This window comes from Canis lupus, chromosome 28 (genome assembly GCF_011100685.1).
Source record: "Canis lupus familiaris isolate Mischka breed German Shepherd chromosome 28, alternate assembly UU_Cfam_GSD_1.0, whole genome shotgun sequence".
Taxonomy (NCBI): Eukaryota; Metazoa; Chordata; class Mammalia; order Carnivora; family Canidae; genus Canis; species Canis lupus.
Genome location: NC_049249.1, coordinates 39902577 through 39917780, shown reverse-complemented (window position 1 = coordinate 39917780; position 15204 = coordinate 39902577). Strand labels below are relative to the sequence as shown.

Below are 15204 nucleotides of genomic sequence, written 5' to 3'. Positions count from 1 at the left end.
GTCTGAGACCGTGACGACTCACGCTAACATAACCCAAGTGCTAAGACAATATTTGAACTCTGGGGCCGCAAGACTTAATGTCAGCTTCGCCGGAACGCCCCTGAGAGTACTGGAGGCTCCTCTTGAGAGTCCTTTCTCTATGTAATAATAGTAACAGAAATTAGGGGCCTTGAAAAAATTTCCAGGGTGAAAGTAAAATTTAGTTACCTTGATCACGTGTGTCAAACATGAACACGCTACATGTGCCACAGCAGGGATACCAGCGTTTATGTCATCAAGGCCTCATGTCGTCGTCTGCACGTTTTCCACCTTTGGCTGCTCCCTGAACCTCCAAATCAGGGAAGGGATCTGCCGCTTTGCCGCTTGGCTCCCCACCGGCCCCTGGGGTCGGAGCGGGGTCGGGGATCTCTCAGCTCTGGGACTGTGCACCTGCTCTCCATCATCTCTAGGTGACCCTCCCGGGCTCTGGTCCCGTCCCTTCCCGTCTTGGGATCTCAGTTTTACATCCCGGAGACTCTCTCCATGTTCCTCGTGTGTGCAAGTGGCCGCCCCACCACACAGGGGCCTGGCCTGGCCTCGCCCGGCCTCCCCGGCTGCTGCTCGCTCCCTGCCAGCTGCTGACGCTCACGCTGGCCTCACACTCTGCCTTTCTCTCCCTCACACCCCCACGTCTCGTACCCAGCTTGGAGCAGGACAGTGCACAGCACGTGCTTCTTTTTTAAATATTTTATTTATTTATTCACGAGAGACACAGAGAAACAGAGAGGCAGAGACACAGGCAGAGGGAGAAGCAGGCTCCATGCAGGGAGCCCGACACGGGACTCGATCCCGGGATCCTGGGGTCATGCCATGGGCCAAAGGCAGATGCTCCACCGCTGAGCCCCTGGGTGCCCTTGGCACATACTTCTGAGCAAAAAGGGAAGAAACAGTTGTAAACCCCTTGTCTTTGGGTGGGACGGCTGGTCCAGGGCTCAGGGACGGAAATGGTGGCCTTTCGGCGGCCGGACGAGAAGGGGTGTGTGGGCCATGGCCTCAGGGAAGGACGGTCCCATAATCAGCCGTGTGACGAAATCATCACCGGGCCACGATATTGCTTAAGGTTCCGTTCACTTGCCGTAGATTCTGGATTAGCAGAATTGTCACCAACCTTAAAACCAAAATAGAAGAAATAAATCCGTGGTCCATGCTAGGTGAGCTAGGACGGGAAGAAACAGCTGGGAACCCCGGCCCCCCAGAGTTGGTGGAGGGGGGTTTTGCCTGAACTTTGCAGGGTCCTGAGGTTGGAGGTGCCGCCAGCAGGGCGGACCCAGGCTGCCGGCGGCCTCTGAGGGCCAGTTCTTCATAGCCCTGGTCACTGCATTCTCGAATTAAAAGAAAAGTTTAAAAACTGATTTAAATGAGACACATGTTCATAACTCAAGCCAGTCCTGCCCGTAAGCATGAGCCGGAGGAGGAGACGGGGCGTCCTCACCCCGTGGTGCCGCTCAGGGCCCGGGGGGCAGCCAGCCTGGCCTCGCACAGACCCGCTGTCCCTCCCGTGGGCAGAGCCAGGGGGAGCGTTGCCGGAGCCCCGGCCGCCCCCGTCATGTCGTTCACCCGCTGCAGGTCGGGGCGGCGAGGCCGTGCTGCGGGCGCCTCGGGGGAGCGTGTCCTGCGGGCTGTGAACACCCACTCGGGAGCACCTCGGAGCTCTTGCGTACCGCCGTCCGTGCGGTGGTTTGCGTGGCTCTATCAGAATTGCTTTGTTTTCTCATTAAACAATTAATTTGTGACTCTTTGGAGTGTGCAGTGGAGTCCCATCTGTTGATTCTGTTATTTAACTTGATAAAAGAGGGCCATCGCGTGTGGAAAACCAGATAGTCATCCGGGGAGCATTTATGCTGAGGCGGGTGCCTGGTGGGGGTGTGCGGGCCCCGTGGAGGCCGGCCCTGGGCGGGGGCGGGGGCCGGGGGCTCCCCCAGGGGCTTCCTCACGGGGTGACCGGGGGGTCTCCCGGGCCCGGTTCCCATTCAAGACGAGAGCCTGTGGGGCAGGGAGTCCTGCCCTGAGGTTGAGGGGCCCCACGGTCTCCAGGCCTGGGAAGTGCACCCCCGGAGGCTCCTGGTCACGGTCACGGCAGCCCAGCGGGTGGGGCAGCGGGACGTGCCCCCTGCAGACCCACACCGTCCTTTCCAAAACCACTTTGAGGGCTCTGGCCTGTGAGCTTCCCCTTCCTACGCTGGTGGGGAGAACCTCCGCTGCGCCCCTGGGGCGTCTTGTTTCAGATTCATCGTCCTGTTGACGGGACGCAGGGGGGCCCACAGGTGCAGAGGCTCCCCGGAGAGGTCAGCTCCGAGGCCCAGTGCAGGGCCCAGGTGCCCTCCTGCCCACGCAGGGGCCTGGACGCGGGTCCTCGAGCTGTGCCATCACCGCGTGAGAACCAGCTTCCCCGGGACCTCAGGCCCTGGAAGCGGCTGTTGTGTTAGGACTCAGTCCCAGGGCACCATGAGGAAGCTTGGAAAGGGCTCCGGACGGAGGAGCAGGGGTGGGGGTGCCCATCCACCACGGACAGGCCGCACAGATGAGTGACGGCCACAGGCCCCCGTCTGTTCCAGAGGAAACAAGTGGAAGCGACGACCCCCAAGGCCTGGGGGCTGGATGGCTACGTCTTGGGGTGCAAGCATCGTGAGCCGTCTGGCGCCGTCAGCCTTCGGTGCAGAAGGGGAGGCGAGCCGGCCGGCCTCCCGCGGGAGCGTGTCCCCGGGCCTTCCCGAGCCCTTCACCTGTGCACCTGTCCACCTGGCCGGCGCCCCGGAAGCAGGTGTTCGCTCAGGCCTGGGGGCGTGCAGCTCCGAGAGGACCCGACCAGCAGGGAAGCGAGAACGCCCCAGCCAGGGGAGGTGACAACGTAGCTCCCAGAAGAGGGGCCTTCCACCGCGAGCGGGGGAGTGACGCACCCCGGGGCTACTTCCAGAGGACTTCTGTTTGACCCCCACCCCCTTCAATAAAGTCGCAGCTGACTTCGTGTTCATTTGTTCCAACCTCTGTCGGGTTTCCTTCCTCCCCTTTGTGGCGCGTGTAGGCCTGACAGCGACCTAAGCAAGCGGCGGATCGCGGCCACCGTGTTCGTCTCCTACCGCGGCCGACCTGGCACCACGGTCCTCGTACTAGTCTTCGTGCATGGAGGGGGCGCAGCAGCAGCCTCGGGGTCCCCAGGGCGCCACGGCCAGGACGGCAGAGCACGGGGCCGGGTGCGCGGGAGCCTCCCGAGGCCGGAGAGCGAGGCGGCGACTCCCTGCTCTCGGCAGCTCCGGGCCCTGCGCCGCCTGGAGGGTGGGTGCTGCTTACGTCGCCCAGCCCCGAACCCTGAAACGGAGTCACGCCTTTCGGAAAAGCTCGGGTGCTGTACTTCTGCAGCACGTCCGACCGGAGCCGAAGGGAGGGGTTTTAAGGATGGTTTCCAGGTTTGCGGGACTCCCACTCCGCCTCCCCGCCCTGCCCCGTCTCCATCCCTGCGTCCACCTGCCCCCGGCTCCACCCCCCCTCCTGGTCCACGTTGGTGGCAGGGCCCAGCAGCCCAGCAGACGCCCGACGGCGCCCAGAACGTCCTTTCCTATGGAAGTCCCCGCTCGCCGTGTCTCCGTCACCGTCAGCACCTCTACTTGTGCGGGATAATTTTGACGGTGAACCTGTCTTTTGCAATCGCGCGGGGCTCCCCGAGCACACGCTGCCGGGTCAGGAGGGGGCCTGGGGCGCCGCCCAGCTGGTCCCTCCGCGCGCAGGTGCTGCGCCTGGCTGCCCGCTCCCTCTCTCGGGGCCCAGGTTCCCTTGCAGACCTGCCCTCGCCCCGCGCTGGATGCCTGGTCTGGGCACGGGGGTGGGGGGGGGGGCACGTTACAAGCAGGTAGGAAACGAGTTCTCTCTGCAGCTTGTCAGCTCTGGGGTCGCTGTCCACGAAACACTTGGTGGGACTTGGAAATGATTCGCTATTGAGATGAAAACAGCCTTCAGTCCCGCGGGGTCTCAGCGGGGTCCTGGGACCTCACTCGCCGGCCCCTGCTGGGGAGCGGGGAGGTGGGGGCCGGGACAAGGCGGGCCCGACATCCCGGCCCTTCACGTGAACCCCCCAGGCCCAAGAGCCCCCCGGCACCTGCCGTCCTGGCCGCCCCACGCTCTCCCCGCTGGGCGGACGTGAGGTCATAGTCCGGGACCGTCCACGGCCGGGTGGCGGGACTGTCCTTCCAACCCGGGGGCCTCTGGGAAAGCAGCCGGAGCACCCGTTAACAGGGGCACCCCTGCCCTGCCGCCAGTGCACGGGCCGCGGGCTCCCGGGCTACGCTTCTCAGTGTGGGGACGACTCGGCCACAGGCACCTGTGTCCCTGCGGACATGTGGAGCCCCGTCTTCCCCACGGCAGCCCCACTCCCAGGGTCTGGTTACTCTGACTCGGGGCCTCGCAAGCCCGGCTGCGTTGGCCACTCTGGGCAGTCACACGCCCCAAGAGGTGGGACACGCCACCCATGTGTCCCCTGGTGAGAGGACGGGACAGGAGAGCAAGACCCCGAGGCCCACCCGCCTTGGCCAGGTCTGCACCCGGCCTCCCTGCGGCCCCTGAGCCGGCACCGGGGTGAGGGGGGCACCCTGGGAGCTTACGCCTCGCTCCTTCCGGCACTTGGGCTGGGGTGAGAACCGAGGTCAGTGGCTCCGTACTGCCCCGTTGGCACAGTCCTCCGCGGCGGGGCCTGGCCGTGGCCACGTGGTGCCAGGGACGCAGGGACGGGGTGCATGGGCCTCCTCGGGGTGGCAGGCGCAAATGGAAACAGGATGGAGGGGGCCGTGCCTCCCCAGCACCCGGCTTCTGTCCGTTTGCTCTCAGCCCTGAAGTCCCTGCACCACCTGCTTCCGCCCGTCCGACTGTCCGTCTGTGTCCCGGCCGATAGCTCCAGCTGATCCCCCACGGGGCAGCATTAGGGCAGGCGCCCCCACTGCCCCGGGGTCGGGGTCCCCCTGGGGTGCTTGTCCGCAGGGCGCACACTCTGCAAACCACCGTGTTCTCCAGGCCTCATTTAGAAACACGTGCAACAGGCCTGACTGTCATTTTTATTACCCGACACATAAATTGCGTTTTTCTCCTTATTTTATTGTCAAATTTTCAGGGGAGCTCGATGCCACTTAAATTGACAAGCAATTTCCTCCCTCCCTAATGGTTTATTTTGCAACCTGGAAAATGACTCACCTGGTCTGTTTTTCTTCCGTGTAAAATGAGGTGACGGTTCCCGCTTTGCCTAAGCGTCTGGGGTGGGGGTGGATTACGTCACGATGGTGCTCGTGGGCAGGCGGCGGGCCGGGGGCTTGGAGCCCGGGGGGGAAACGCCGTTCCTTGTTCCCCGTGACACGTTCCTGTTTGTCGGTGATGAATCCTCTGTTCTTGGAGGTGAAAATGTTCAAATATGGACACGGGGTCACCGGACTGGCACACGCAGAAAACGGAGCCCCCGTGAGTCCAGGATTATCCACTAACACTCACCCGTCTACACAGCCTGCTGCGTGCGGTGGATGGAGGTCACTGGGGAGGGGCACCTGTCTGCGGGCACGGAGCCCCTGTGACCGGCCGTCCGCGGGCCCGTCTCCCCGTGAGCCCCGGCACGCTGCAGGCTGAGGCCAGCGAGCACCCAGCGGTCAGGGCTGTGGACCCTCTGGAAACTTCCTGGATGGCCTGAGGACTCCGGTGGCCCCGCTGTGCCCTTCAATCCTGCCGCCCTGGGAAATCCCCACCGGGCTCACATTGGGGCAGACACGGGGGGTCAGGGGTCCCTCAGCCTAGGAGGAGCCTTCCCACCTAGATCCAAGTTCCCGAGGAGCCGTCCGTCTGAGGTCGCTGCTGGCTTTCGGAGTAGGAACGGTGGGTTCTCTCTCCTGCCCTCTTCCCGGGGATTAATCCTCCTGCGGCGTCGGCCCCTCTCCCAGGAGACCGATCGCACCCCCGCCCCCAGGGTCACTTCTCTTCCCTTGGGATTATCCTCCAAATAGCTCCCCGCATCCCAAAGACTTTTAGAATCCCCCAAACTGGAGGAAGCTTGAGAGATGGCTCCACTGCATGGATGGGGAGCCTGAGACCGAGGGAGGCCACGGTTCCCCGAGTTAGAATCCGATCGAACGTCGAGTTTTCCTTTGAATTAGGACGCACCGATGCAGCTTTCCTATCCTTTTGAAGCGTTAGGTACTTTTGTCTGCAATTCATTTTAATAAATTGAAGAAAAAAATGGTTTGAATGTCTTAAAGAAAATCCTAGCGCTTTGTCCAATAGGAGCAGCCTTTGCTGAGCCGAGGGTCGGGGCTCCCACCAGACCCGCCGCCCCGTGCTGCGCCCCGGAGCTGCCCTCGGTCGGAGGCCTGACACCCTGGTGTGTTCAAGGGGCTGAGCTATGGCCCCTGCTGGCCTCCCTGACGGGCTCGGGGGGCGGGGGAGCGGCTGACGGGTCGCACCCTCCCCTGCGTGTCGCCCACAGCAGCAGGGCCGCGCCGGGTTCCACGTGAGCCGCAAATAAGTGCTTGTCGGTTGACGGATGTGGTGATTTTCAGCACAGACACCCTCCCTCCTTACAGATGTCCCCCGGCCTCTCGGCCCGACCGGGAGGAAAATCGACCACAGGCCACGGGAGAGCACTTGAGACCGCGGAGCCGGGCCAGACGGACGGGGGGGGGGGCCCGCCTGAGAGCTCTCCGCCCCGGAAACCCACGGTGACCCCGAGGCGCCCCTGCGCCCGTAGCATCATGACTCGTGCATTTTCCTCCACGAACTTGCTTTCTTGGGCACTCAGGGGAGCCTTTCCTGACCACATCGTCGGGGTTGCGGAGAGGCCGGGGCAGGGAGTTCTTGGGCGCGTCAGAGCAGCCCCCAGAAGTGGCCACGGGGAGCCGTGTGACCGCGCTTCGACGGCGGAAGGGCCCAGACGCCGACCCCGTTACGTGGGAGAGACTGAGGCACAGCGGCCGGCCCCCCACCCCCGGGGCGCCTGCGAACCCACGTCTGTTAGGATACACGGGTCCTATAGACGCTGCACTGGGTACCACACAGGCACCCGCCCTGGGGCGTCTGGGGGCTGCGGCTGGGATTTCGGGGCCCTGACACGATCCTCACCCCCATGGCCTGGAATGGCCGACGGCAGCTCCGGGGCTCAGGACTGATGGGAGCCCTGACCCTCGGCTCAGTCACAGGGAGCCCTGCACATCCTTGGGCTCAAAAGCCAGATTTGAACAGCTGGTTGTTACCAAGATCGACCGTTTTCAATAAAAGAAAGGTCGTGATATGTTTTCTCAGGATCGTGAGGGACCAACCCCGAGTAGCGACTCGCGTGTGCCATGAGCCCACCCCGCGCACGGCCTCGCCCACAGGCCTCCGGATGCGTGTCTCGCGGTGTGCGCTATTTACACGTGGAGGAGACCCTGACACATGCGTGGGCTCACGGTGCTGTGATCTTCCATGGGGTCGTCACGGGCTCCGTGGTGCAGGACGGCCCCACAGCCTCGTGGCGCCCTGGCACGGCCCCTTCCGTTTTGCACGGAACGCAGAGCACGGCTGGGGCTCGGCTGGGGCGGGACGTTTGCAGCCACCCTCCCGGGTCCAGGGACAGAGCAGGCCCCAGCACAGGCACTGGGTGCGGGGAGTCCAGGGCCACTGCCCACAGGGGGCTCGGTGCCAAGCGGAGGCTTCTCTGCGCCTTAGGCCTGCTCCGGGCTGGGTCTCCGGGGGAGGCGGGTCTCACGCTGTTCCCTGGGGCCCCTCGTGGCTGTGAGGTCCTGCCCGGGACCCGGGAGCTCCTTCAACTGTGCCCCAGGGCTCGACAGGGTCCCCGGGGGCGGCCGCCTTCCTCCTCTGGCGTCGTCTGCAGCCGCCCACCCTCTGTGGCTCTGTCCTCCGCAGGCCCCCGATGCGTCCCCGCGGGTCTCTGGCCCGCCTAGATGCTTTTCGGCCGCACGCTGTCCCGTCCCATCTGCCCAGCGCAGCAGCGAGAAGAGCGGGGGGCTCCAGAACCGCGTCTCGGGGGCCCCCTCGGTCTCGAGCACAGTCGGTGGGTGGGTGGCCGCGTGGAGGGGCCGTGGGCGGGAGCCCAGACGGGGATCCCCGGGGTCTGGTGTCCTGTGGCAGCCACGGGCTCCTCGGACGGGGCGGGGGAGGCCCTGGACCTGACTAAACCGCCGACCCTGGCTTCTTGTCTGGTTCCAGCCCAAACAGCAAATGTTCATGTTGCTGGACACCCAGGTCCTGAGCCCTCACGGCTCAAATGGTCCCCGTGGGGGGAAGCGTGGGCGAAGCGGCTTGGGCGTGGATGCTGGTGAACCAGGCCTGGTTACCGTGAGGATGACGTGTCCCCCCGTACGACATGAGACGCTGATGGAAGTGGTCCTGGGATTTCAAAGTGGAACTCCGACTCTCTGGAGCCACCTGGTAAACTGAGGCACGCTTGACTTTCCCCTGGCTTCCCCAGGCTGTGCCTCACTTTCTGCCGTGCTTTGCCGCCGCGTCGTGGGCAGGCAGCCCTTCCCGTCCACTGTTTTGCACGTTTAGCTCCTCCCGCCATGCGGGCGAGTACCTGGCTCTCCGTGCTGTGGGGCTGGGGCCGCGGGTGGGCAGTGCGTCCCCAGTGGAGCCCTCTTGACCACCCGGGCTCCTGGCCGCTCCTGGTACCTGGACGGGAGGTGGGCTTTGGGGAGCAATCCCTGCAGGTTCCGGAGACGTTAGCGCTGCTCCGGGCTCTGCTGATCTCCGTGAGTGATGCTACAATGTCCCACTGCCCTGAGGTTAGAATTTTCGTGGCTCAGGTTCGGTTCCCTGGTTCAGTGGAAGCTGGCGGCTCCTTCCTCGGGGCCAGTCTGGACACGGGCCCGTGCTTGGTGTTGCCACGCGTCCTGGCGGTGGACACGGCTGCCCCGGGGCCCGCAGGTCGGCCCTGACCCACCTCTGGGCTCGGGACGGGCCGCCCTGCCCGCTGGACCCGGCTCTGCAGCCCCAAGGGCCCCGGGGGCAGACGCCCGCACCCCATCCCGGCCCGCGGGCCCCTTCCCACAACCGCCTTGCCAGGCTGCGCGGCCGAGGAAGCCAGAGCCGCCAGGCTAAGGTGGGGGGAAGGCGTGGCGGGCTCGTTTGACCCCCGGGCTCGGTGTGTGTGCGCGTGTGCACGTGCCTGCACACGTGCATATAAGGCACTGGTCTTGCCCCTTCCTGCCACCCCGACCCTGCTGGATGGACGGATTTGTCGGTTTGCGGGGCTGGATGGCCTGGGATTTGGGTTCTTAGTATCGGCCCCACGGCTAACGGCACCGGGTCTCACCGCATCTGAACGTCTGAGGGCCGTGCGCACGGTTCAGAGGAAGAGGGACCTAATCTTGGTCTCTGTGTGCAGAAGGCGCATTTTTGTCACTTCCCCCTCCCTCACCGCGGTGGTGACACCGGCGCCCGCAGTGCTAATGGGGGGATGGGGGGTCTGAGCAGCGTGGACCCGTCAGGATGGGGACCAAGGGTGGCCCGCCCGTCCTGGCCACGAGCTAGCAAGGCCCGAGAAAGCCTGGTCCTCCTGCCCCACGCTGGCCTTCATCCTTGTCACGGAGCCCGCCGGCTGCCGGCTGCTGGCCGTCAATCCACAGCCCATGGGCCTGGTCCAGCGGCCGCAGCCAGCGGTGAGGTGGGTGGTGCGCGGGTCCAGGAGGAGTTGCCGCGGGCCTTCGGGGCCAGCAGAGGGACTTTGTCACGAGACCATGATCGAGGTCTGGGACGGCACGACTGTTCGGGGGGATGCGTGGCGTGTGCTGTGCGGCGTGGAATTTTCAAGGCCACTTTCTGTCCGTTTGGTTTTTCCAAAGTGACGTGACTGATGGGTGCTGATGACAGCTGTTTTGGTCCCGCAGATAAAAGCCGAGAGCGCAGCCGAGCGCCCTGCCCGCCCGCCCTGGTGCTGCACGCCGAGAGGAAGAGCCCGGCCAGGGACGGAGACGACAAGGTTGGTCTCGGGCCCCTGCTCGCGGTGGGTTAGGAGGACCAGGGACACGCACACACCTGTTTTCCCACCTGGGTCACATGCGGCGACGCTTTCCCGTCCGCCCCGTGAAACGGAGCCGAATCCACGAGTCGGCCCGGAGCACAGCCGGCGGACGGGTGTCCGAGGGTGCGATCCCAGCCGCCCGGCCTGCCCTGTGGGTCCTGGCTCCAGGCCTCGCGGGTCGGGGCTCCGTTTGGAGCAGCGTGGGTGGCGAGCTCGGCTCCCGCGTGCGTGGGCTGCACACTTCAGGGCTCCAGGCCGCAGCTACACAGACAGCGCCCGGGGAGGCCTGCGCACGCCTGCGTGTGATCTTATCCGTGTGTGGACCCCTCCACCCCCCACATTGGCTCTTCCTCCCCTCGTTCTCATCTTAGGCTTCTCTTTACCTTCCTTAAAATCCTAAAACGGCATTTTGAGGATTGACCATGGCGCATTCACCTTCCCGAGACCGACCCACGGGATTACATTTATCGCTACATTTGAAAATCACAAACGGGGGATCCCTGGGTGGCGCAGAGGTTTAGCGCCTGCCTTTGGCCCAGGGCGCGATCCTGGAGACCTGGGATCGAATCCCATGTCGGGCTCCCGGTACATGGAGCCTGCTTCTCCCTCTGCCTATGTCTCTGCCTCTCTCTCTCCCTCTGTGTGTGTGACTATCATAAATAAATAAAAATTTAAAAAAAAAAAAAAAAAAAAAGAAAGAAAATCACAAACGGCACTTAATTTGCTCTGATGTGTCAAGGATCCTGGAGGCCGGTCGGCCGCCTCAGAGTCCGGGGCACGTTCTCCTGAACCTGCTTCCGCCGGGTCCGTCTCCGCCGCGGGCCCCGTGAGCCTCCCCGTCCCCGCGGGCTCTCCTGCCCGTGTCCCCGCGAGGCCATCGCCGGGCAGCATCACCCACCGGCGTGTCCGCGCCTTCCGCGGCCGTCGCACCAACGTCCCTCGGCCTACGTGGTCACGACTGTTAGCACGCGTTGCACGTTTGCTCCCGGATGTAGGATCCCTCTGTCGGAGATGAACATCCGTGCCGGAATTACGTATTTATTAAACAAATATCCTTTCTAGCGCCTTAACTATGTTCTGGATCCCTGGGCCCTGCGCCTCTAATTCACTTTTATCGCTTCAGCGCGGAAAGGGAGTTTTATGCCATTTTTATCACCAACAGGAAATCACGAGCAGCGTGTGCCACATGGAGAAGACCTCGGTAATTAGCGGTAGAGAATCCCAGCATTGCCAAATTTAAATGTTGGTCCCGGCCACAAATCACGCCCCGCCAAATCTGCGTGAGTAATTAGCTGGGGGTAATCCGCTGCTCGGAGGCCCTCGCCGGGTTTCTAGCGTTCAATTAGCTTCATAATGAAAATCTCCCCTTGTTTTTCTAATTGGATCAGTAATATAAACTCTCGTCTCAATATATATATTTTTTAAAAACACCACTTTCTGGGTGCCCCCTGGCCCCCGTTTATGTTCATTATTTATCCTGACCACTTTTTTTTTTTTCCCTCACAGGAGGGAAAGTCATCTTTTCCTACCCGAAAATTCTAAATGGAATTATTCTTCGACTTCAGAACGTAGGGATGATTATAGAAATTAAAGATCGTTCATTCCGTGTAATTGCCTGTGTCCGGGCGTGAACACAGGAGGAGCCTGGAGAAAGCCCAGGATGCACTCATGCAAGCTTGAGGGCCCCTCGGGTCCCGGGCATCCCTCGTCCCTCCCCGTTTGTCCTCAACCAGAGACCCCGCGGGGACCTTCCTGGAGGAACACTGTCGGCGCGGGCCTCCCGTCCTTCCTCTCGGCCGCCGGCTCTGAGCACACTGTCCTGCGGCCCTGACCACGGGCCCTTCCCAGTCCTCATCTCGCACACGGGCGGCTGGACACGGGGGGCGGCCCCCCAGAGCACCACGTTTCCGTGCATGGGACTTGCTTTGCCCTGGGCTTTCAGTGACACTTGGGCTTCTCTGAACTTTTGGTCCAGATCTCGTGTCTCAGTGCTCGCAGAATTCAGGTTTGCCTCTCTGGCTTGCCGGCTTGCACGGAGGCTGACGTGGCCTGCACGAGCGCCGGCCCAGGTGCATGTGGGGTTCTCTGCCCACGCCCTCCTTGCACCCGTGCCCTCCTTGCACCTGCACCCTCCTTGCACCTGCACCCTCCTTGCACCCACGCCCTCCTTGCGGCAGGTGCCCTCCCCTCACGTGGCAGCGCTAAGCCCTGCAGTCCGGACCCTCCAAACCCATGCTTAACCATCTCCTCACCCCTAGGGTGTCCCGTAACGTCCTGTAACAAGCAATGGGAGATACTGGGTTGGCATTCTTTTTTTTTTTTCCTTTCATTCAACAAATCTTGAGCTTTAGTAGCACCTGACATTCTCAGCTGAGAGCCTGGTGGTTGCTTTGAATACCATCTTGGTGTTTTTTTAATCTCACCTGAATTCTTAAGAGAGAAAGAGAGAGAGAACACAGTCTCATATTATTCTACGTTTGAGATTGAAAATGTACAAAGAGCTGGGAAAAGAAAAACCGTGTCCTCCCCACGCCGCAGCAGTTTGCATGCTCACCTGCCACTCCATTTCTCTCCTTCAGCTGCTCCAGGGTCGAGATGACACTTTTTAAAAGATTCCTCATTGTGGCTTTTGTGGTTCTACCTGCAGGAATTCGGTTCTGTTTTCCCTCCGTTTGGCCAACAGCCAGCAAGGCAGCTAAAGAAGTTAATCCAGACCTTCCGTCTGCGCCTGCGTTGGTGTTATCCCCACCCCGTCCCGTCTCTCCTCCAGCCACTTTCATTTCTCTCCACATCGTATCCATGATGAACGACGAGCAAGTGCCCCAGCCATGTATTTTTTCTCTTTCCCATAATAGAGAATAAATCTTCGTTTTCTCCTAGGTGATGTCATGTTCAAACCTTCTTTATCTCATCAACAGAGACGCCGACCCAGAGAGATTTTCAAACCCAGCTCTGCCCCTGGAGTCCCCTGCACCATGTCATAGGCCCCCCGAGCTGAGCCCCCAGCTCGATGCTCACAGAGGGGAGACCACCCTCACCGGGTGCTGCAGGGGGGCGGGCCGGAGTCCTCCTCCTGCCGTCAGGGCCCGGCCTGAGCACACCGGGATCCTCTTGCTGCTTCTGGCGTCCTCGCCAGGGGACACGGTTTTGGAAGCTCTGAGCTGCGGCCTCTGAGTTTGCAGCTCTGGGGGCCCAGCCTGTTCCTGGAGATGAATGCCACATGATGTTTCACCCACGAGATGTTAAGGCATCCGGAGGCAATCTCTCGGCGGTCTCTGCAGAGAGTTTAGCCAATTTGGGGTAATGAGGGAGATGCCTTTGTCTGAGTCCCTCAGCACGGTCTGTTGTGCCTTCAATTCCGTATTCTCAGCGTAATTGCTCAGGCCTGTCTGCTTTGCCACCCTGAGCGGGCCGTTATCGAGTGGGTGCTGTGGGCAGGCCCGTCTGCAGGAGACACGTTATTCTTCACTTGCTTGCCTAATTGAAGATGAGCGTTTAAATTAAAAAAAAAAAAAAAAGTGCTATCCTTCTCTTTCTGTTGAAAGGAGCCTCCATCGATACTCGTCACAAGAGAGGACAGTGCGGCGGAGGGCAACAGACCCGTGGCCTCTACCCCGGTGCCCGGATCCCCCTGGTAAGATGCCCCAAGACCAGTGACCAGTAGCCTCGTCCTGACCCACGCTTGCTTGTTGGCACCAAAGCGGACGTGCACGTTCCTTAGGTGATACTGTGCTTTAAAAAAATTAATTTGCGGCGCGTGGCAGGGACAGCTGCACACCGTTGTCACATTCTGCAGAAAGAAAAATAGCATTTAAGTGCTAAGGTATCTTGCTCTCGTGCATTTGCGCATCTCTATTAAAATAGTGAGCTGCTGCATATATGTCAGTGAAAGACGCCGTCTGAAGAAAACGTAGCACGCGTTACGCTTCAAGGAGCCTTTTTCCCTCTACTCCAGGAACATAGTAACCGGATGGCTGCTAATTAGAGATGTGTCTGGCTCTCTCCAGCTGCCCTGTGAGGATTGCTGATCTTTGAGTATGCTGTACTCAAAATACCCTCCACGGGGGAGCCACTGTCTTTGGTTTTTAAAAATGTCCTTTTATAATGGAGTAATTTGGAAGCAGAATAAGAAGGTTATTATAATAAAAATTAGTTTTAAAAACCTGAAGACGAGAGGGTAGGACAGAGCTGGAAGGAACAGCTAGCCCAGACAACAGAGTCCACCGCATGGGCCTCTGCGTAGGAGCAGCCACCTGCTGATGGTCCCCCGCGTGCCATCGGCCTTGCACGGCGTCCCTGGTGACCGGCGATGCCCGAAGGAAGGGCAAGTTGGGCACCTACCGGGCCCCGCGTACCTGCCCTGGTCACCTGCCTCTTGTGGTCAATCATGTTCTGACCACCCGGAGCCCTGGGCCTGCATCCCTTCTCTGCACGGCCTGTGGTTAGTGTCGCCAGCACTGGCAGCCCCTGCCCTCTGCCTTCAGCTGCAGCCGCTCCGCACCCTGAAAATGCTGTCGGAGAAGAGCCTGCCTCCGCTCGCACACAGCGCACACCCGGCCCTCGGGCGTCCCCTCACGCGGGGAGTGTCCTGCAGCTCCGTTCAAGCCAGACCCCAGAGGCTAACAGCCCTGCCCCTCCTGCTGCCGCTCTCCCCAGACCCGGGCTATGTCTGTACATGGGCCCGGCTGACCGCCCAGGCAGGGTCCCTACAGCTTCCCTCGGGTGTGATCACGGGGTAGGATGACTCACGGAGCTTAGGAGAAAGGTTGACCCGTGGTTACAGTCTTGTTAGGAAGGATGGGACTCAGGAACAGCCCCACAGCAGGTGGAGCTGTGTGGGGCCGTCCGGGAGCTCCCGTGCCCCTGAGAGCACCACCCACAGGACCCGAGTGTTCAGGGACCAGGAGCTCTCCCAACGCCCTTACTGATGGGGCTGCCCCCTGAGCGAGCTGGCTGGGCGGTAGGTGGCACAGTCACCCTCCTGCAGGACATCGGAGCCCCGCGTGGGCCTGGACGGGCTCCACGGCCCGAGGATGCACTTGCTGAGTGGGAATGAGGCCTGTGGGCTGGCACCTGCGCTTGCATCCCCGCCGGAGCAGAGAAGCTGCGCTCCTCCGTGTGTGCTTCCCGGACTCAGTTCCACCGGGAGCGGAGCCCCTTGGTGTGTGGGGCAGCTCTTGGGTTAA

The 15204-nt window shown here is 61.8% G+C and overlaps 1 protein-coding gene across 1 annotated transcript in view; it reads left to right on the top strand.

The window, feature by feature from the left end:
- Positions 1 to 15204, top strand: part of TCERG1L (transcription elongation regulator 1 like) — a 182843-nt gene that overhangs the window by 110248 nt on the left and 57391 nt on the right. Inside the window, exons 5-6 of the mRNA XM_038579146.1 lie at positions 9885 to 9976; positions 13564 to 13652. Coding sequence (XP_038435074.1) covers positions 9885 to 9976; positions 13564 to 13652 — 181 coding nt within the window. The remainder of the gene's footprint in view (positions 1 to 9884; positions 9977 to 13563; positions 13653 to 15204) is intronic.